Below are 23,760 nucleotides of genomic sequence, written 5' to 3' on the forward strand. Positions count from 1 at the left end.
AAACGATCACCAAGGAATGGAGAAAGAGGCTGAGTTGGGGTGTGAAGGTTGCTTCTCATATTAGAAAATATGATTGTTTTTACTTTAGTTTATGTTGATTTTTACAAAGACTGCCCCCAAGCCTTCCGCATCTTTTACTTGGTCAGATGACAACCAAACCATCCCTTGAAAGAAGAGACATAAGGGACAGAAATGGAGGGAAGAGAGATGTGGATGAAAGATGAGACTCAGCCTAATTCATATTCAGTCCTTACCAGCTTTGAGTACCTCGAAGAGAAGAAGGTGAGTCACAAGGCCTGTTCTCAGAACAACAGTTGTTCTGGAAAGAATGAAGGCTGTAGTAGCTTCACATTTTTCTGATTTGGTGTTTGGAGAGACAGCTAAGGGTGTGTGTGTGTGGGTGGGGTGGGAGACAGACAGACAGACAGAGACAGAGGTATTTCCCCAGCTGCACAGCTAATGCTTAAATGTGGTTTTGTAGCAGCTGACAGCAGCCTGTCACACATTTAGGGCTATAAATCCCCCTTCCAATTGAATCACGGGAATTAAGCAATAATGCATGTAAGAAAAGCTATCAAGTCAGTAGCTGAAAGATGAAATGTGAACATATTGTCAAAATGACTTTGAACGAAAGCTTGCAGAAAGGGGCCAGGGAGGAGTGGGACCCATATGAAGGCTCACAGGTGGAAATAATAGCTAACAAAAATGGGTAATACACAACTCTGAACTTATTGACTACCTAGGCCATTTTTGTATGCTGTCATAAAACACCAAAATGAAGACAACTTATAGAAGAAAGAGTTTATTTGGACTTACAGATCCAGAGGGACAAGAGTCCACCATGGCAAGTAAGCATGCTGGTAAGCCTCAGGCATGGTGCCGGGAGCAGGAAGGAGAGAGCACATCTGTTGCCACAAGTAGGAAGCCAACAGAGCAAACTGAAGTGGGGCACAGTTATGAACTCTCCAGCAATATACTTCCTTCAGCAAAACTGTACATCCTAAACCTCCTCAAACAGTGCCACCCACAGGGGACCACGTGTGAAAACACCTGAGCCTATGGGGGACATTTCTTACTAAAATCACAATGTTATTTTAAAGTAAAATAGAAGTAAAACTTTAGTAGGAGTAATGACTCCTGATTCTCACAGTAGTACTTCAAGACAGTCTAGTTTGTCCACACTGCAGTCTGCTTTAAGTCTATGAATCTGCATTTCAAGGCAACATTGCTTTGCTGTTTTCTCACCATGTGCCTTTACCTGGTCTTCTCATAGAGGAGAATCCCATACAGAGAGTTCCTTTGTAGGTTTGAATGACAGCTGTTCAGAGTGGCTTGAAACCCTAGGATCTCTCTCCTGGGTGGTGGTTGTGGTGGGTGGTGGTGTCTCCTCAGTGCATTCAGATTCTGCTGTTGAACTGCAAATATGTGAACAATCATTGTAGCTCCTTGGCTTAACTGGGCATTTATTTACTTATGGAAGTATGCAGGTATGTATATATGTGCATATTCAGGTAAGGTTTTTTTTATATTAGACCACTCAAAACAGTAAAGTGTGTTTTGTTAACCATTGTTAGAAACTAGCTACTAGGAGCTTATGAATACAGGGAAAGTTTTTGTACTTTGAACATCACCCTAGTAAAATTTTCTAAAAGTCAGACTGAGTGGATGCATAGGGTGTCTGCTGTTTTGAGAAAAAAAATTCTCAATATGTTATTTGTTCATTGATGATTTTAAAACAAAACAAAATGTAACAAGCCATTGATGAATTCACCACAATTTCTTAATCTAAACTTGGTGGCAGGAGCAATATAACCCTGGGAAAAATAGAAAATCCAGATCCTCAACATTCCATCCTTTGAGGTATATGTTTGGTCCCAGGAGCTGCAAATGTACTTAAAACATGGAGGGAGGGAGGGGGAAAGGAGTAAGGAGAGAGAGGCGGGGGAGGGAGAGAGGGAGGGAGGGAGGGGGCAAGAGAGAGACTATATTGTGCAGTTCTCCCTCATGAACTCTAGATGACATGGGTCATATTGCAATGTCAGAAGTTTGGACATGCCTGCATGATGAGTGTAGCCTGTCAATGTGGGACACAGATGTCTGCCTGTTCACTTTCTCTAGCCTCTGGTGCGGGCATTTATACTTGTACCTTTGTGCCTCACACAGTGTCTAGCACAGGGTAAGTACTTAATTAGTCCATTCACTTTTTGATACTGCATTGGCTGACTTGCCCAAGCTCTCACCTGGGATACAGCCTAACTGCAACCGGGTTTTATTTGTTCAGAGAAGAATACACTTCCTTTGAGCCTCTTCAGTGTGGCAGCATCAAACAAATCCTAATTCTGGAAGAAAAGAAGACCTACTTAATTGCTGTACAAAGGTGGTTTTCAGTCCTGTTGTTGGGTACAGCTGTCCTGCCGGATTAAGTGACAATCTGTCTGGAGTTGGCTGCAAACCCGGTTCTGCCTCTAGTGGTTCAGTAGGTGGCACTGCTGCTCTCTCTGTGTGCTTAAGGTGGCTGCCTTGCAGAGGCTGTGTTTGGGCAGGCAAGCAACTCAGTAGCCTTTTAAGGCAAGTGGCAGCACAAACCCAATATCAGTTGTGATGGCAGCAGCCACTGTTATCTGCCCCTGCTTGTAGGATGGTTTAGAGGATGGGCCTTGGAGTCAAACAGTGAGGTTGGAGATGTCAAAACAGGAAGGGACCTGAGGGAACTAAAATAAGTAGTTTACAAATCAGATGTCTGGTTTCCTGCAAATAGTAGCTAGGAAGCTGAGCTAGCAGGCAGGCTCCTCACTTGAAAAATCTTAACCAGAATGCCAGTTTACTTAGGACTCATCTTGGAGCCAAGCTAGTAAAAATCTTTTAGACTATCATGAGTTGGTTCAGAATTTTGTCTTGTGGTCACTTTAATTTCCAGTGTTTTGTTTTCTTCATGATATAAGTGTGTTAGGCCTTATATGTCAGTGCCTCTGCTTGGTATGTAGTCACTGTAGTCCTTATTTCCTCAGTTGATGTTAAGCACTAAATGCTCGATTCCCTGCTAAATTTCTAATTTTGTAATCTGTACCTCTAAGATGCTGGTACCAGAGGATGGAACACTTGGGAAGGAGTGAAATCATGAAGATAGAACCCTAATACATGGAGCTAGTATCCTTATTGAAGGAGACCCCTGTGAGCTCCCTAGTCCCTTCTGTGTGATGTTACAAAGAGAAGAAGGCTGTTGGCAAAGTGAGCCCTGGCCAGACAATGAATCTTCCAGGATATTGGCAGTAGTCTTCCTGGACCCCAGAACTGTGAGCAATATTTTTTGGTTTGTTTATAATGCACACAATCACTGGTATTTTTCCTACAGTAGCCCCAAGTGGCAAGAACAACAGTATGGTTTCCTTTTTTCTATCTTATTCAAACTTCTACCAAACTCATTTATGAAGTGATAGAAAAGTATGAGCTAATGGAATCTAGGTTTTGCTAGTAACTTAGTTTGTGGAATAATTATCTGCCTTATTAACAAATATGTTTCTTTAAATTTAAGTGAATACAGAGCAATTGCAGGGATGCTCTACTTGTCAGTCATTGCAATTGAGTTTGACAGATTCTTGGCATGTATGTTACTGCACTGTTTCTTTCTATAATAGGCACTATTAACTTATCATGGTACACATTCCTCCTAAACCTCCTGGGTCCTCAGACTCATTGCTAGATTTCACTAACAGCATTATTTCCATCGTAATAGGTCATGATAAAGTTCAAAATCTTAGCTAAATTAATGAAACACATGCTCCTAGTTGGTTCTTCGAGAAATAGAAACTCAGGCCAATATAACGAACCATTTAATCTCTGAGTTCAAAGAAAGCATGAGGAATTATCAGAATTTTAGGATGATGAAATTGATATTCAAAAGACAAGCTTAGTGGTACTCACATGTAATCTTAGCACTTGGGAAGACAGAGCTGGGAGGATAACTGTAAATATGTGGCCAGTCTGGTCTCCATAGCAAGGTCCAATGGCGTTTAGACTACACAGTAACACTGTCGTAGAAATGAGGAAGGGAGGGAGGGAGGGAGGGAGGGAGGGAGGGAGGAGGGAGGAGGGAGGGAGGGAGGGAGGGAGGGAGGGAGGGAGGAGGGAGGGAGGGAGGAGGGAGGAGGGGAAGAAGAGAGAAAGAAAGAGACATGCTGGCTTGGAATTCTGTGTGACTTCTTGCATGGGTAGAACTGATTGATGAAAAAAGAGAAATGAAATGACCTTCAGACTAGTTTTATCCTTCACTTGACTGAGAGGCCAAGGAGCTCATCAAAGGGTCCTACAGTTTCATGCAGCACCAAGAACAACAAAAAAAAAAAAAAACAAAAAACAAAAAACAAAAAAAACAGGAGTTTAGAGACAGCACATGGTTTAGGATCCAGACAGCAACATTCCAGGCTTTTAATTGGGACCCTAAAATGACTTCACCATAGGAGACAGACAGCTATGAGGGGCCCAGCTTCAGGCCCCTCAATTTATGACTGGTCAGGGTGAACTGCTCACCTTAACTGTCTGTTGGTTCACACTCCCTAAGATTTTTTTTAATGGAAAATGCTCCGAAACCAAATAAATTTTTTCCGTATACTTATAGGCAAAGTGTTGAAAACCAAAATAAAATTTCTCAAGCAATCAGATGTTGTAATAATTAGGCATGGCTTTTAAATAACTGTGCTCAGTACATTCAATTAGACAGTTAAACAAAAAACCTACAACTTAAGTCAAGTGGAATATCTACAACCAGAAACTATGATAAATAAAATTAAGAGATGAAAGGATTGTAGAACAATGGTTTAGATAATAGGTAATGAACAAGGGGCCCTGAGTTAATTGGATGATGAATCAGAAGATAGGAAAAAGGTATTAAGTGGAGTTTAAATGTCCTAAGGCGTTATTTGGAGCAGGAAGTTGCAAAGGCAGCACTGTTCATTAGACATTAATAAATCAAAGATGAATGTTGAAATCCCTATGGTAACCCCAAAAGCATAATGGAAATCTATTATGAAGAATAGTTAACAGAGAAGGAGTGAGACAATAAAAATAATATAAGATGGTGGTTTAAAAGAACATAATGAAAGTTGAAATGCAAAACAGGTGGGACAGCTATACAACAAACAAGCTAGTAATTTAATTATATATATTAAGCATAAATGAATAAAAAATCTAGTAGACAAAGATTGTTGGACTGTATAAAGTTGTATGTTTATAGAAGTTGTAAATTAAAAGAATACAGAAAATTGAAAGCAGAAGAGTATAAAGTGTTTATGCATATAAATATTAACCATAAGAAACTCACTATGTACATTTATATCAGACAAAGTAGACATTAAGGCAACAAACAGTACTAATTGTAAGAAAGGATATTTTATAATAAAATGATAACTTCAATGCAAAGTTATCACAACTATAAATTCATATATATTTAGTAATATGTAAGATAATATTTAATAAGACAAAATGGTTAAATATGAAAATCTAAAATAATAGTAGGAACTTTGACTCAGAACAAGTGGCCAAATGAATTAATGAAGCCAAAGATTTGAGGAGCATATTTTAGAGCAGTGGTTTCCAATTGTGGGTTGAGGACCCTCTTGGGGTGTGGTTGAACAGCCTTTATAGGGGTCACATGTCAGATATCCTGCATATCAGATATTTACATTATAATTCATAACAGTAGCAAAGTTACAGTTCGGAAGTAGCAATGAAAAAATATTATGGTTGGGGTCATGACAGCATGAGGAATTAAGTTAAAGGGTTGCAGCATTAGGAAGGTTTAGAACCACTGGCTGAGAGAGTCCTATCCATGCAGCACCTCATGTGGTGCAGTTGCTAAAACGAACTATGTGCCAGACTATGATTTAAATCATACAGTGTATCGTTGATGAGTATAGCAGCATTAATCCGTAATTAAAAGATAATATAAACATTTCAAATGTTTTGTGTTCTTGAAATAGCTTAAAAGAGAAGGGAAAATATTTTGATGTGATATATTGATTAAAAGTGGTGAGTTATACTTAAAACCGTCCTTGAGAAGTCTTAAATGTCTGTTCTAGGAAGGAGGAAAGGGCAGGAAGATAGGAATCAATGAAGTTGACAAACCAGAAATGAGGATTTAGTGCGTGCAGTGGGAGAAGACTTGTCTAGGGTGGTGGTTTGAATGGGAATGGCCTCCATTGGGCCATAGACTTGAATGTTTTGTTCCCTCTGTTGAAGCTGTTTGGGAAGGGTTAGAAAGTGTTGTCTTGCTGGAGGAGGTGTATCACTACTGGTGGGCTTTGAAGTTTCACAATCCCACCCCATTCCCAGTGTATCTTTCTCTGCCTTGTGCTTTTAGCTACTGCTGTAGCCCCATGCCTGCTGCCTGCTGCCTGCTGCCTGCTGCCTGCTGCCTGCTGCCTGCTGCCAAGGTCAGTGGATTTACCCTCTGAAACTGTAAACGCCCAATAAATCCTTTTCTTCTATAAGTTGACTTAGTCATCGTATCTTATCACCTGCCCTGCATCTGTCTTGTATAAGACCTTGGGTTCAGTCCCTAGCACTGAGAAAAAAAGAAACCAAGTAAGTTACACATCAAGATACAGACACAAATTGATGAGCTAGAAAGCAAATGTACAACAGAGGAAATGAAATATAGCAAACTAACAGTTTGGTTGTTTTGGGAACAATGTACTGTGGGTGATGATTGTCTGATGGTGATAAAAGATCCGGAAGAGGCAAACATCACTGCATGAAATGGGGGCGAAATTTTAAACATTAAGAGCATAGCATAAATCTATCCCTATTTGTTTTAATAAACATGAACTTTGAAAATTGAACTTTGTTCAATTTCCTTAGAAAGAGAACAAATAACAAGGGGCACACACACAAACTGGAAAGCTTTAGAAATCTCAATCCTGATTTGAATCTTTATAGTACTCCAGGCCCAGACAGGTTAACTAAAGAATCCTTCCAAATAATTAGGAAAAGAGGAACACATAACGCACAGTCCTTCCCTCTAAAATACAAAAACAAGACAAGCTTTCTAACTTGTAATAACAAAAGCATTCTAAGAGAAGAAAATTATAGATAATCTCCCTTGAACATAAATACAAGGTTGCTAAGCAAAACATTAGCCAACTAGTTGCATTAAAGGAGTATTACTTCTTGACCAAGTTGACTTCAATCCAAAGACGTAAAAGTAGATAAATAATTGAAAAACAATCACTGGAATATATCACAGAAGAAAAATAGAAGACAATTACAATTGAAGAGAAAACATATCTAATCTTGAAAAATACTAGAAAAAAAGCAGGAACAAGAAGTTATAACTTTAATCTTATAAAATATTTATAGAAATTATACAGCAAACATCCATCTAATAGCAAAATATAAAATTTCACTTGAAATTAGAGACAAGCAGAGGTCTGCTGTGGTGATACGTTGTTTGTGATCTAACAGATAAAGCTTGCATGGAGATCAGAGTACAGAGCTAGCTGCACTAGCTAGCCATAAATGCCAGGCAGTGGTGCACACACCTTTTAATCCCAGCACTCAGGAGGCAAAGGCAGGTGGATCTCTGTGAGTTCAAGGCCACCCTGGGCTACAAGATTCAGTCTAAAAGAGAAACAGAGCCAGGTGGTGGTGGCTCACATCTTTAATCCCAGTACTTGGGAGTCACATGCTTTTAATCCCAGCCCTAGGGAGGTGGAGACAGGAGTGATATGGCTTCAGGGAGAGAGGAATATAAGGCAGTAGGAGACATGGGCTCATGGCATTCAGTCTGAGGGTTCATAGGGACAGATTGCCTCTTTGGTGTGAGGATTCAGTAGAAGTAAGAGGTCTCTCTTGTGGCTGGCTCCTTTACTTCTCTGACCTTTCAACATTTACTTTGATATCTGACTCTGGGGTTTATTATTAAGACCTATTACAACTCGTGCTAGTCTGCCATCACCTATATTATCAGATTCTCATAAAAAAATCCTTCTTATTCAAGACAAATTTTAAAAGCTCAGGAGAGGCAGGGAACCCTACAGAAGAGGGGAAGGAAGGATTGTAGGAGTCGGGTTGAGAATACCACAAGAACACGACTCATAGAATCAACTAAGCAGGGCTCATATGGGCTCACAGAGACTGAAGCAACAATCAGAGAGCCTGCGTGGGTCTATGCTAGGTTCTTTGTATACATGTTATGGTTGTGTAGCTTGGTGTTCTTGTGGGACTCCTAACAGTGGGAAAGGGGGTGTCTCTGACTTTTGCCTGCTCTTAGGACCCTTTTCCTTCCACTGAGTTGCCTCATCCAGCCTTGATGTGAGGGTCTGTGCCGAGTCTTATTATAACTTGTTATGCTGCATTTGGTTGATATCTCTGGGAGGCCTGCTCTTTTCTGGAGGGAAACAGAGGAGGAGTGCATCTGGGAAAGAGGGGAGGTGGTGGTGGGGAATTGGGAGGAGTGGAGAGAGGAGAAATTAGTGGTGGTGGGGAATGTATTGTATTGGAGAAAAATAAAAAAAATGATTAGGAGAAATAAGGTTACTGTTTGTGAATAACATGGCTTTCTGCCTAGCAAATCCCAAAGCACCTATGGTAACCATTACAATTTGTTAGTGAATTTGCTAAGACTGCTAGTTAGAAAATTAACTTATAAAATATTCAACTACATTCTTATATTTTAGCAACAATTAAAAAATGAAACTTAAATGATTACATCATTTTCAATAAAATCACAAAATAGCGAACAATTAGAATGAAGCCTAACCCAAAAAACCCCTGTAAAATGAAAAGTAATCAAAGACTAAAATAAATTGCTATATTATCATATTCATGATTGGAAAAACTCATTATTTAAAATGAGTTCTATTCAAATTGGTTTATAGGTTAAGTCCATTCTTTTTTTTTCTTTAGAAACAATCATTTTACATATCAATCTGCCTGTTCCATCTCCCTCCCATCCTCCCATGCCCCCTACCAATCCCCGATACCCACTCCCCCACCTACTCCCCAAGGATGGTGAGGCTTTCCACAGGGATCATCAAAGTCCATCACATCATTTGGGGGAGGGCCTAGACCCTCCTCTCTGTATCTGGGCTGAAATAGTATCCCTCCATAGGGAATGGGCTTCTGAAGTCCATTTGTGCACCAGGGGTAAGTACTGGTTCTACTGTTAGAGGTCCCATAGACTTCCCAGGCTTCTTAACTGGCACCCACATTCAGAGGGTTTGGTTCAGTCCAATGCTGGTTCCCTAACTTTATGACTGGGGTCTGTGTTCTCTCACTAGGTCAGATCAGCTGGTTCTGTAGGTTTCTCTAGCACAGTCTTCACTCTGTTGCTCATCCCTTCTCCCTCTCTACAACTGGATTCCAGGAGTATGGCTCAGTGCTTAGTTGTGGGTGCCTGCTTCTGCTTCCATCAGCTACTGGATGAAGGCTCTAGGATGGCAATTAAAGTAGTCATCTGTCCCGACCTGCAGGACATCAACCTAGGGCAAGAGAGTCAGGGATAGGGAATGGGGACAAGAGACGCAGAAAGAATGACCACAAGACAGGATTCTGATCAAGTGGCAAACTTTACTTTTTCTCAGGCTAGCTTATATAGTCAGGATATGGGGAGGGGAAAAATGAGTTGTTTGTGCACCAGGTGTTGGTATAGTCAGGATATTAGGAAGCCACAAAGAGGATGTTTGGCAGGGTAAAGAATTTATGAGTAAGAGGTCCAGGAAGGGTTGCTTAGGTGACTGAGCCTGTGGGTGGTTGAGCTGAGGTTCCAAGGAGCTGCTATGTAAAGGTTAACTATGTGGCCGGCCAAGCATGGCCTAGGATCTCATGCCAAGCCCTGAGATTTGGCTCCCCACAGTCATCAATCTCATTAAAGGGGAAGGACATCAAAGGCGGCCTCTCCACTACTGCCTAGATTCGTAGTTGGGGTCATCTTTGTGGGTCTCTAAACATTTCTCTAGTGCCAGATTTCTCTTTAAACCTATACTGGCTCCTTCTATTAAGGTATCTCTTTTCTTGCTCTCCTCTGTTCATCCCCTGTCTCAGTCTTCCTGGTCCCTCTTGTTCTCCTCCCTCCTTCTCTTGTCCCCTTCTCTTTTTCATACCACCCCCCCTCCATGCTCCCAATTTTCTCAGGAGTTCTTGTCCCTTTCTCATTATTTGGGGGACCATGTATTTTTCTCTTAGGGATCCTCCTTGTTTCCTAGTTTCTCTAGTGGTGTGTATTGTAATCCTTTGCTCTGTCTAATATCCATATATGAATGAGTACATACCATGTTTGTTTTTCTGTGACTGGGTTACCTCACTCCGGATGGTTTCTTCCAGTTCCATTCATTTGCCTGCGAATTTCAAGATTTCATTGTTTTTTTTTTTTTTCTGCTGAGTAATACTCCATTGTGTAAATGTACTACATTTTCTCCATCCATTCTTCAATTGAGGGGCATCTAGGTTGTTTCCAGGTTCTGGCTATTACAAACCAATGCTGCTATGAACATAGTTGAACATATGTCCTTATTGTATGAATGTGCATCTTTTGAGTATATGCCCAAGAGTGGAATTGCTGGATCATGAGGTAGACTAATTCCCATTTTCCTGAGAAACCACCATACTGATTTCCAAAGTGACTGCCCAAGTTTGCACTCCCACCAGCAATGGAGCAGTGTTCCCCTTTCTCCACATCCTCTCTAGGACAGACTGTCATTGGTGTTTTTGATTTTAGCCATCTGGCCCATGTAAGATGGTATCTCAGAGTTGTTTTGATTTGCATTTCCCTGATGGCTAAGGATGTTGAACATTTTAAGTGTCTTTCAGCCATTTTAGATTCATCTATTGAGAATTTTCTATTTAGTTCTGAACTTCACTTTTTAATTGAATTGTTTGGTCTTTTGGTGACTAGCTTCTTGAGTTCTTTAGAAATCAGCCCTCTATCAGATGTGGGATTGGTGAAGATCTTTTCCTATTCTGTGGGCTGCCGTTTTGTCTTGTTGACTATGTCCTTTGCCTTACAGAAACTTCTCAGTTTCAGGACGATCCCATTTATTAATTGTTGACCTCAGTGTCTGTTCTAGTGGAGTCATGTTCATGAAGTGGTCTCCTGTACCAATTTGTTCAAGGGTATCTCCCACTTTCTCTTTTAAGAGGTTCAGTGTGGCTGAATTTATGCAAAGGTCTTTGATCCATTTTGTGCATGGTAATAGATATGGATCTATCTGTAATCTTCTACATGTCTGCATCCAGTTATGCCAGCACCATTTGTTGAAGATGCTTTCTTTTTTCCATTGTATAGTTTTAGCTTCTTTGTTAAAAATCAGGTGTTCATAGGTGTCAGGGTCTTAAGTTCAATTCCATTGGTCTACCTGTCTGTTTTAGTGCCAATATTAAGCTGTTTTCATTACTCTATCTCTATAGTAGAGCTTGAAGTTGGGGATGGTGATAACTCCTGAAGTTCCTTTATTGTACAGGCTTGTTTTGGCTATCCTGGATTTTTTTGTTTTTCCATATAAAGTTGAGCATTTTTCATTCAAGGTCTGTGAAGAAATGTGTCAGTATTTTGATAGGGATTGCATTGAATCTGTAGATTGATTTTGGCAAGATTGCCATTTTTACTATGTTGATCGTACCTATCGAAGCTCATGGGATATCTTTCCATTTTCTGGTATCTTCTTTAATTTCTTCTTTTGAAGACTCAAAGTTCTTGTTATACAGGTCTTTCACTTGTTTGGTTAGCATACACCAAGACATTTTATGTTGCTTGTGGCTATTATAAAGGGTAATGTTTCTCTGATTTCTTTCTCAGCCCATTTATCATCTGTATATAGTAGGGCTACTGTTTTTTTTGTTTGTTTGTTTTTTTGTTTTAGTTTATCTTGTATCCTGCCACTTCGCTGAGGGTGTTTATCAACTGTAGGAGTTCCCTGGTAGAATTTTTTGGGTCACTTACATAAACTATCATATCATCTGAAAATAGTGAAAGTGACTTCTTCCTTTGCAATTTGTATCCCCTTAATCTCCTTTGGTTGTCTTATTGCTCTAGCTAGAACTTCAAATAAAATATTGAAGAGATACAGAGAGAGTGGAAAGCCTTCTCTTGTTCCTGATTTTAGAGGAATTTCATTGAGTTTCTCTCCATTTATTTTGATGTTGGCTGTTGGTTTGCTTATATTGCCTTTATTATGTTCAGGTATGTTCCTGTTACACCTGATCTCTCCAGAACCTTTATGATGAAGGGGTGTTGGATTTTGTCAAAGGCTTTTTCAGCATCTAGTGAGATGAACATGTGATTTTTATTTCTCAGTTTGTTTATATGGTGGATTACATTGATGGATTTTCATATGTTGAACCATCCCTGCATCCCTGGGATGAAGCCTATTTGACCATGGTGGGATGATTTTTCTGATGTGTTCTTGGATTCAATTTGCCAGTATTTTATTAAGTATTCTTTCATCAGTGTTCATGAGGGACATTGGTCTGTAGTTCTCTTTCTTAGTTGTGTCTTTGCGTGGCTTGGGTACCAAGTAAGTGCATTTTTTATGAAAGCCCCACTGTATGTATATGTAAACTGGCAATTTGATTCTAAATAACATATGGAAATAAAGAAATTTGGCAATACTGCCCTAAAGTTCTTGGAGATAATTAATACTATATTGAGGAATACTACCTTTAAAATGGAATGCTATTACAGTAGGAAGACATTAATATCAGCTATAAAGATTATAAAGTAGCAATAGCAAATAATGTAATATAAAAATAAACAAACCAATCAAATATAATAGAATCTACAAAAAGACCTCCCCACATATAATGTTTAATTTATGAGAAGTTTTTCACTAAAAAACAAAAGAGGAAAACTTTTGTCTAAGTAGATTGTGCTTGATGAATTGCCTCATCATATAAGAAATTAATTTGATGATCTTTGTCACATTAACCCCCAAATCCTTAATTAATCCCAAATCCTTGGGATTCCAAGGAGATGTAAATCTAAATGTAAAAGATAAAATGATAGGGCTTCCAGAAAATAATACAAGATGTGATCATCACAGTTTTGAAGGGAACAAAGACTTCTTAGATGGGACACAGATGCATGTGTCAAAAAGGTCACTGATTGGATAATAATTAAAGTTGAAAAGTTCTGCTTATCAAAATACCACTGAGAAACTAAAAAGGGGAAGCCACAGAATTTATTGACAATTGTGTCAAACAAAAAATTACTCTTCCTGGAAATACAAAGTGTTCCTTCAAGTAAAAAGAAAAGGGTGGTCTTGCAGGCAAAGGGGACAGACCTTGACGTGCATGCCAGTGACAGGATCTTCATGTGGCAGAGAGGATAAAGTGACACTCAATCTCATGGGCATGAGGGGGTGGCAAGCCAAAACCACAGTGAACATCACTACCTGTCTTCAAAGTCTAAAATAAATGCAGTGGATGACTTCCTGTGTTGGGGAAGACAGGAAGCAACTGGAACTCTCACTACACTAGTAACACAATTTCCTTGGGAAATTGCTGCTATCTTTTGAATAGACACCTTTTATAGCCCATTACTTACCTCTCTTTGGAAACAGCTTACTTAGACAGTGGCTGAATGAATTTGAATGCCAATATTGGAATGGATAAATTGTGGTATAGATTACTATATGACAGTGAATGAATAAATATTCCTGTAAGACAGAGTATAGGTGTAAGCAAAAGAGGCCAGGCACAAAATGCTTTTACAAAATACACCTCCCACCAGATGCCTGTTTAACTAGGCAGAGAGAGCATTCAGGAAGGCGAGTCCCTCTGGAGAAGGGGAAGAGAAACCTAAGCTGCTGGTGGGATATTTTATTTCTTGATCCAGATCATATTTTGTAAGGCTCTAAAGGTAAATGGGAAAGTTAAAGGAATAAATAGAGTTATTTAAAGCAAGTATCAGTTCTTTGATTTTGAAGTTGTGGTTTTGTAGATACCACACTGCATATCAGCTGTTGGCCATTCTTGTTTCCACTTCCCAGAGTTTGTCAGTTGCATATGACAGCGACCCAGCTCACAAGACAAGCTTCTGGCCCGAAAGTGCCTAGTGGACCTGGCAGCTCAAATGTGATTATCAAAACTACATTTCTCTTCCTCTGATCTCACAGTTCCACTCAACCCCTCTTCAACCTTATGTTACATGCAGGATAACATTTCCCAGTGCTAGGTATCTAAATTCCTGCAGAAAGAAATAACAGGTAGCATGGACTGCAAACTTCTTGGCCTATTTAGGCATACTTGATTGGAGAGGCTCCAGTGCTTGCAAACCCCAGATTACATATGATTGTATGAAAATGTGTTATCTTGAAGCAAATGCAATATCATGAAAGGCCAAATATCCTTGTGCCTCTTTTTCAAATGTCTTGAGGTTTAAAAAAAGATTTATTTTCATTATATGGTTATAAGTGTTTTGCTTACATATATGTAAGTGTATGTTTATGTGTGCCTGGTGTGCAGGGTGACAGACATAAGGAAGTACCAGATTTCTTGTAACTGGAGTTATGGCCAGTTGTAAGTCACCATATGGGTGCTAGGAGCCAAACCCTGGCCCTCTGCTAGATCAGCAGAGGCATCTTTACCACTGAGGCATCTCTCTAGCCCCTGCTTTGAGCTTTTAAGGAGCTTTTCTGTGGGAATTCTGCAGTTGCCACTGCCTCTGAGTGGAACACCCTAGTAGGTGTTCTGCTGCAGTAGCCATAGACCTCAGGCAGAAGGGAGTGAGAGGAGTAGGTCTCTGCCATTGATAGTTCCTGGGAATGGGTGAGAGGGAAGCACTTCGTGATCGACAGCTTCACTCAGACTGAATATATACTAGGTAAAGAACTTCCTTTGAGAATGGAATGCAAATACCATATGTGTACTTTGTGCCAAGTAATTTTCAGTTTTGCACATAAGAAACAGTTTGAGAATATGGCTAATTTGCCCATTGCCTGAATGAACTACAAATGGACAAGCAATAGAGAGAAGACCCAACCCTTACCAACAATTTATGGGTGTGACCATGTGTTGTCATCCTTGCTAACATTGGATGTTATCAATATTTAAAGTTAGTCAGATGAGCAAAGGTGATGGTATCTGATGTATTTTACTCATTTGTATTTCTTCTACACCTTATGCAACATGGCAGGAAGCTTACAAATGGTAATGAGGGCACAAGCAAACATGATGGTCTCTGGTAAGAAGGGCAGCTTTACCACTGGCATTATTTAGGGTTGGTGTGAAGAGGAATAAAAAGCAGGCTAGCTGGTAGTCAGTTTTTATTATTATTTTAATTGTCTCCAGATAATGCACCAGCTACCGGTACCTAGATCCACTGTCTATGTACTTTCTTCTGACTTGTTTACTTTATTGCTCTGTTATATGACTAACTGTATTCTGGACATTGATATCCTCCCACAGTTTTTCATGACTGTCTTTGTTATTACCTTTTAATTTTGTTTATTGTTTATTTAGATGTCTCCCTTTAACTTTTAAAGATGAATTGTTTGAATGGCAGGCAATAGACATTGCTTCAAGTTACTCCCTGACTGAATTAGAAGATTTTTGTATTGGTCCCCTAATAATGTCAGAGGAGCAGCCAGATGGTTCAGCTGTGACAGCACAGCCCATCAATACTGGATATTTTTAGGAGATGAATTGTATGATGGTGGAAAAAGCTCCACTCAGAAAGAATGAGTCATGGGCATAACAGATTGGCTGGTACTATTTGCAGTAAACTCTGGCTTACTACCTTCTGACTCATGATTAAAGTGTAAATGAATTAAAATCATTTCTCTTTGGCTTTTGGTTTAAGGAAACATTCTAAATATTCAGGGTTTTGGTTATTGCTGCAGGTAATGAGGCAGAGATTGAGGAGACTATAATTCAGCCCTTAACATTGCCACCATGGTAAGAGACAGGGACCAAGGGGGAGCTTCTCTGTCCCCAAGGAAGACATGAATGCAGACAGCTTGCTTTCCAGCAGTGTGCTGCTCCTTGCTGCAGCTGTAGGTCTCCGTTGAGGAATGGCACAGAGGATTTCTCAAGACTCACTTTTGCCTTCCTGGGATGAGAGCTGTGAGTCAGTGGTAGCTGTCACCTTGGACTAGTGGCATGTGCAATTATCTAATGAACAGCTGCCAGTGTACACTTGCAGCCTCACCCTCCTGCTTGTTTGTTCAGAAGGCAGAGAGTCAGTCAACAAAATGAAACAACAAAAGCAAACAAACCCAGTAAGCTTTGTAAATTTTAAGCCAAGGAGGATTTATTGAGCAAGGTGCAGCAAGATGTGCTCCTCTGAAAAACCTGTTAACCACATGACCAAAATTGTATCTTCAGAATGAGCTTTCAGTCCCTATTCACCAACACATACATGTCACATGCACACACACAGAGTGAACAAAAATATAATTACTCATACTTATGTAAGTTCATGTTAATTTATTGTGCATATAGAGGGCCATATCTGGTCATAAACATTCACAAATAATATATGGTACACAATATACTTGCCCAAAACTACACATATACGCAGAACATATTATACAAACACACTTATACATAGCCTTACATATACACACAAATAGCCAAGTATTATTAGAAAGCATTCATCCTCTTGAGAATGTTCTCCACTTGGAGATTGGGGTATCCCATTTGTAATAAAGTATTTAAAATGTTCAGTTTTTTATTTTCCATTGCTGAACACTGTAGGATGAGGGGGACTAGTCTTTCCAAGTCCTTCCCTTTGTATTGAGCACACAAGGCATGGAGTGGGAGTCCTCAGGCCTGAAGTCTTCTTTCCTTTAGTCTTGTTACTACTATCATCACGGGGGCTGGCACAAAAACTCACATGTAGGAGAACCTTGATGTATTTTTGAAAAATCCTGTTGTGTGATTTTTAAAGGTTGGGGATTTCTTGTCTCCCTTTTATTTTCTGGCCTGTAACAGAAGTGCCAAGGCCATGCATCCATCTCTTGGAATGAAACACTCCTCAGAGAGTAGGAAGCTTGACCTACTTTTATGGTCTTGAAGATTTAATCAGAAATACTCAAATCCTCAAAGATCATCTAGTTCAAGTGTATTAGTCAACTGTTGCTGTGTTCAGACACCTGAGGTGTGAACTTAAGAGAATGAGAGCTTGTTTTGCTATGGTTGTAGAGGTGTCCATCCATCCCGGCAAGGGCAGGGTGATGGAAGAATTCACATCACAGTGTCCAGGAAGCAGAGAGAGAGAGAGAGAGAGAGAGAGAGAGAGAGAGAGGAGAGAGAGGGGAGAGGGGAGAGGGGAGAGGGGGGAGAGGGGGAGAGGGGAGAGGGGGGAGAGGAGGGAGAGGGGAGGGGGAGGGGGGGAGGGGAGGGGAGGGGGGGAGGGGAGGGGAGAGGGGAGAGGGGAGAGGGGAGAGGGAGAGGGGGAGGGCGAGGGAGAGGGAGAGGGGAGGGGAGAGGGGAGGGGGGAGAGGGGAGGGGGGGGGAGAGGGGAGGGGGAGAGGAGGGGGAGAGGGGGGGAGGGGAGGGGGAGAGGGAGGGGGGGAGAGGGAGGGGAGGGGGGAGGGGGAGGGAGGGGGGGAGAGGAGGGGGGGGAGGGGGAGGGGGGAGGGGAGGAGAGGGGAGAGGAGGAGGAGGGAGGGGAGGGAGGGAGGGAGGGGAGGGAGGGAAGAAACAGAGAATGAATGCCTTTACTGCCTTTCTTTCTCTTTTTAAATTTTTATTTTTATTCCATCCAGGCCCTTCACCTATGAGAAAATGCTACCATGCTTCAGTGAATCCTCCTTGAAAATGCTCTCCCACTCTCAGTCAGTGGTGCATGTCATTAACCCATTCAATGGTTCTCGATCCAGTCAAGCTGACAGTCAAGATTGGTCATCACAAATCCTCCTCTTTGTAAGTAAGCTTGATACCAAGGCACTTCCTTAAACCATAACACCAAGGTTCTTATTTTGTGGATAAGTAAACTGATGCTCAGAAATATTAGAAATTTCTCCAAAGTAATCCAGCTAGTTGGCAGCAGACTAAGGAGTAGGAATTCAATAGTGATTCTTGGAGTAGTGTACTCTATTAGACTTGGGTAACTCTTGATTAAAATGCTAAGTGAACTGAACATACTTGGAGTCTCAATTTTCTTCTAGTACATAAAGTTTCTGAGTCTATGGATTCTTTCATCTTCTGGTTGATATATTAGCACAACCCTGTGTTCACATGGTTTCTAGCCTTGTCATACTTAACATATAGGGTGTAGACAATGCTGGTGGATATCACTTCAGTAGATAGTAGAGCCACATAACCACTACTTGTTCCACAGATTTTGGGGGGTATAGAGGCTTTTGTTGTTGTTTTTTTTTTCTAAGAACTGGCTCTACTTAGTCAATGCTGTAATTTTTGAAATTATCATTTTTGTCACTTCATAGAGTTTGACTTTTTCTTTTGTTATATTGCATGTATGTATGTTTCTAGAATTGGCCTTTTTTAGTTTTTGAGCTATGTCAACTTTTTTTTGTTTGATATTTTGAGACAATGTTTTGCTATGCAGTCTTAGCTGCCCTAAAACTCACTATGTAGACCAGGCTGGCCTTGAACTCACAGAGATCCTACTATCTCTGCTTCCCAAGTGCTGGGATTTGAGGTGTTTCAGCTATGGCAAGTTTAAATATCTCAGCTATCCAGTGTCCAGTAAGCAAAACTGAAGTGTGTGGAATGGGAACCTGTGTGTGTATATATGTATGTGTGTGCTGCAATAAGTGCAATGTATGACATTCCTTTGACAAACTATGCACATGGGCATCCTGTTTGTACTATCTTTCACAGAGCCCAGTATTTTGACTATAGCCTTATTACTATTGTCTTTCCCTTTATTCCTTAGCCCCTCTCCCCTTTATGCTCCCAAAAATCTTACTACATATGCATTTTATTTAGAAAGCCCAAACTCAACCAAAATAGAACAATGCCATATTTTTACTTGGTATTGTTGAATCATGGAAGAATAAAGCAGAAAAATAATTTTTAAAAACTACCATAAAATTTGGGAGAAAAGCCTTTTTGATTGGTATAAACATGTTATTACATTTAGAAAACAATAATTCTAGTGTTTCTAGAATGATTTGGCATCTCTAAAAATAGTTGCATGAACTTGATAAAGAAGAGATAAATTTTCTGCTTTCAGAGCCTATGACTTGTTATGAGGAAGGCCAAGTTTGAATACAAAGACTCTAATAAAACATTCTTTGACTATTAAAATAATTCTCCCAAAGCCTGTATTAAAGCTTTACAGACTTCAGGGAGGTTATAGCCTCTGAAACTGTGCCAGAGGTACACACACTTGTGAGTGATGTGTTGCTGTGAAACCCTTTTGGATGAAAATAATAAACTTTGGGTGTTAGAATATTTAATTTATTGGACGTCAGTGCCTCCTGCCTGTCTGTCTCTCTAAGCTTTAGGTCCTAGACCTAATTGTGGTGATCTTACTCAGTTCTTTGAAGCTCAACTCCTGTAAACAGAAGGGATTATTATGGTGAATATTTGGCTTTGAGTTAATTGAATGTTTAATTTCCAGTAGTGTTGAACTTGGCTGGAAAGCTTTGTGATTATAATATGCAAAGCCTCTAAAAACATGGGTTCTCAAATAATGGCATCCTTTTTTACCCCCGATTTTTTTTCTCAAATGGTATTTTTGTTATTTCCATTACTGTCTACTTCAAACACATTTTATACAGTTTTATAATTCTTTTAACATATGGCTACTGCCTACCAGCTCCTTGTGTGCCTTGGCAAATAGCCACATGCACCACTGAAGAATGGTTTTCTGGATGAGTAGTCAGGAATCTTCCTTTATTCATTTTTCTTCCCGAGGTCAACTTTTTATTTTAGACAGGGTTTCTCTGTGTAGGTCTGGCTGTCCTGGAACTCACTCTGTAGACCAGACTGGCCCCAAACTCTGCGTCCCCAATGCTAGGATTAAAGGCATTTGACACCTCTGTCCAGCAAGTTCAATTTCTTAAAGTAGTGTTAGATTAGACATTCCTCTCGGAGTACCTTTTGTCTCCCTCCTTCCCAACTCTTCTATTTTGTTAGTATAGTCTTCTTATAGCCTAGGCTTAGTGATTTATATTGTCAGTGTTATTAGAGGTTCTTGTCAACAATGAGAGTGTAAAACTTGTGGGGATATTCCCCAGTGCTTCCAGCTTTTGACATCTATGGAGTCCTCACCTGTTGTGTTTGAATTATGAGTAGGGTCCCCTCCCCCTTTTAAATTTTTGTACTTCTACCTGTGCAAAATCCTTAAGCAGAAAATGTGTTGGCTTTATAAGCCTCATACTCTATTGAAAACTTGTGTGGATTTCTGTTTTGGAAAAATATATTTTACTTAACATTAATTGAGATGTGGACCAGGTAGGGTTACTTGATATAGAGGAGGGAATTCAGAATTACAGATGCTTTGAGATAAAGACAAGGTTAGAGACAGCAAGAAATGGGTATTTTCTTGAGTAGCAAGAGTCAGGGACCAGGGCTAGCCTCCTGTAGTCTGAGGACACTCAACCCCTCAAATCCTGGATTCTTTTCCTGTTTCCAGCTCTTTGTTCACAGGTAGCCAGGAGTAGGCTGCTTCATCCCAGGGAAGTGATGCTGGCAAGTTGGGAGGAAGCTGGCTCAGAAGATAAGGAGAAGCATTAGAAGAAGGGAGCCACCTCCTTGTGATTTTTCCCCTTTGTTATCTAGGGCCTCTTGTGGTCCCCCCATTGTGTACACATGCCGTCTGCACAGGCTTTCTAACACGCTTGCTTTTTCTGTCATTTGACCATTTGGTTGAGTTTCTTTATCTTAAATCGGGTGACTTTTTTCCGCCAAAGTAGTAATGGCTTAAATATTTGTGTTCTGAACCTATTTCTGATTCATAGGGCATTAATCTACTATACTCCAGAATGTAAATTAAAACTTTTGGTCAGCATATAATTATCTTGCAATAGAGAAAAATCTGTAACAAGTGAAATATGCTTGTATGATGACTTTATATACACATATAAAAATACATGTGTATATGTACACATAAATGTATTATTTATCCATACATGTATATATGTGTATTATATATACACATAAGCACAGTGTCTATTATGCTATTTAAATGAAACCTGAATATTCATTATAGCTCTTTGTAGTTGTGAAAATAAATATAACATCTCAGAATATTTATATATTGTAATGGGAATCCTTAAATAACAAATCTTACTGTTAATAAACTGGATTAAAGTACCAGCTTAATGGAAATGAAATGTGTATTTGCTATTGATATGTTTGGCTTCCAATGGGAAAGTGATACAATTACAGAAAATTTCCACATTAGTTATACACTGCAAATGGCAGCAAAGTCTCAACATTAAAAATACCTTGACCCTAACTTTCTTCCTAGCCTTTGAATTTTCTTTCACAGACATTCTTTGAGGAAGATGGAGCATGGTGAACAGCTTGCAGAATCAATGAGGCTTAGTCTACTCCATCCAGGCTTCTGTCAGCGTCTATAGGGAGCCTGGTGGAAGGGCCTAGGGGCATCTCTGTGGCTGCTGGTGGGGCTGCTCCCTGGGCTCACAGCCAGGCACCACAGCAGGGACTCCCTCACTCTCTGGAGATGGTGAAACAGTGCATTTTGCCTCCACTACAGTTAGGGAACCCTGGGCTGGGGACACTGGGGCCTGATCAGAAGCTTTTGCCTCTGGCTTCTGGAGCTTCAGGTCCAGGGGGTTCCCGGCAGGAAGTCCCTGGCTTTGGAGCTCTGCCCCTGCAGGGGTACAGCTTGCTGTAGAGGCAGGTGCAGCCTCACAGAGCCCTACTGTCTCAGCCTGAGAAACCAGAGGAGGAAGCTCAGCACTCCCTGAAGCAGTGGAAGGGTTCAGAAGGGCTAGTTCAGGCTGCTGCGGGGTGATGTCACTTCCACCCTCAGGACCAATCACTGCTGGTTGTCTTTCCTCTGATTGGTCCAGGGTGGACTCTGGATGATGAAGGATGGTGAAAGCTGTGGCCAAGTTTTTCATGGCGTTTTGAACACTGTTGGCTTCCTCTGCACCTATTTCTTTATCTTCGGAGACATTTGACTCTGGCTCTTCGTCAGAGGTGTGCTGACCCTGCTCTTCCTTTTCAGATATTTTTGCTTCTTGGATTTTTTTGTAGAGTTCCTTTCTCTCTTCTTGTAAAGCACGGCACAGGCTCTCCAGCCTCTGGATTTTCATCACGAAACACTCGTATTCCTTAGCTCTCAGGGCTTTCTGTGACACACAAACACACAAGTGGCACGAGCAGTGAATTGCCTAGGATGCTCTCCAGAGACAAACAATTTATCCCAGAATTTGTCTACCAGGTTTGAACAAACATTTATGGAAATCACTTGGGTTTTTTGTTTTGCTTTTTTGCACTGATTATTAGACTAATAGAATTTTCATCACCATTGCCTGTTCTTTGGAAAAGATACATGGTGAGCCTTCTTTGTGCTTCAATGAAGAAGCTCTCAATTCTTAACCTACATAAATTCTCTGCTTCTAAGAACTGGATGGTAAGCAAGAGGTTGCATAAAATGAGTAAGACCAACTGGGACTTCACCCTCAGCACTCCTTTATGTATTCTAGGTTGTATGTCTTCTTGATAGATAAACTGCTATATGCTAATCACAGCAGCCACTTGACTCATGTTGATGAGTCATGAACACATGTCTTGGGAATTGGTTGCAACTTGGGATGAATAGTCAAAGTGGTAATTATAACCACAGAAACTTGCCACATACTAATTCATGATGTTGGCTGATTAAACTGTTCAGTCCTTCTTTTCTCTGGTAATAGTGGTGTGAACATGAGCAGGCATCTGCTTCTAAGCATCTTACTGTCTACTCCCACCCCAGCTACCCTATACCTATAAGACCCTTCTTACTTGTTAACATGAAGGGGTCTTCACTTGGAAGCCCTGTTATTCATGTCCGAGCTTATCTTTGCCTTTAGGGTTAAAAGACCTGCAGGTCCTGATATAACATCAGCAATCTAATACCCAGTGGAGGAGATTTTTAAAAAGATTTCCTCAAAACTGTCTATAAAATAATCTATATGTGAGCTACCTGGGCTGGTGTCACCTCTCAGTATGGTAAAACCAATGTACTCATTGTACTTGCTGGGTGCTGAACAGTAGAAATTGGAGGTCAAGTAAAACCTTCATCAAAACCTTTACAGTCCAGCAGCATGGTACCACAGCTTTCTACTCCATAGTCTTGTGACTAAGGTTCCTAAAGGTCTTTGATGCTTCCTTACATTTCTAAATGACCCTTGATCTTATTTCCACTATATTTTAGTGTGTCACATCTCCCTTGAAATTCAGCCTATTTTCAATCACAATCATTTCCACTAGTAGGTTATATTGATTATTTTGACAGGATTGGGGAAATGGAGATAAAAGCTAAGGAAAGAATTTCCTCACCTCTTCAATCATGTCCAACAGAGCTTTGTTACAGTTCTCAAATCGGGCTTTCCATGTGGCAGTATCCTTCTCCAGCTTCTTCATTTTCTTGGTTGTCTACAGAAATTAGAGTGTTTTGAGGAAGCAATTAGTTCCACATGTGACACCAAGGGCAGTCCTTTTGCTACCAGCTGGCGAAGCAAACAAATATTCAATGCCAACAATGAAGATTGCGGAAGAGGAGTGATTTATTTCCGAGTCCTCTAGATCAGTAATGAATAAACTTATTTACACCAGAGCCAATTCAGGAGGAAGGAAACTACTTAGGAACACATCATTGTTGACTTTTCTTTCATTTAAAAT

At 40.3% G+C, this 23,760-nt stretch overlaps 1 protein-coding gene and 1 long non-coding RNA gene across 2 annotated transcripts in view; one reads left to right on the plus strand and one right to left on the minus strand.

The window, feature by feature from the left end:
• The first annotated feature begins 112 nt into the window (after positions 1-112).
• LOC113834241 lies at positions 113-21,124 on the plus strand. Its single transcript, XR_003482611.2, has 5 exons — positions 113-282; positions 744-848; positions 3,075-3,293; positions 17,700-17,856; positions 20,554-21,124. It is a non-coding gene; the product is annotated as an uncharacterized LOC113834241 (long non-coding RNA).
• Positions 21,125-21,506: 382 nt separating this feature from the next.
• The window catches only part of Txlnb (taxilin beta), a 33,840-nt gene continuing 31,586 nt past the window's right edge, over positions 21,507-23,760 (minus strand). The window contains exons 8-9 of the mRNA XM_035440378.1: positions 23,419-23,514; positions 21,507-22,226 (exon numbers count right to left, since the gene is read on the minus strand). Coding sequence (XP_035296269.1) covers positions 21,507-22,226; positions 23,419-23,514 — 816 coding nt within the window. The remainder of the gene's footprint in view (positions 22,227-23,418; positions 23,515-23,760) is intronic.

The sequence above is a fragment of the Cricetulus griseus genome, chromosome 2 (genome assembly GCF_003668045.3).
Source record: "Cricetulus griseus strain 17A/GY chromosome 2, alternate assembly CriGri-PICRH-1.0, whole genome shotgun sequence".
NCBI lineage: Eukaryota > Metazoa > Chordata > Mammalia > Rodentia > Cricetidae > Cricetulus > Cricetulus griseus.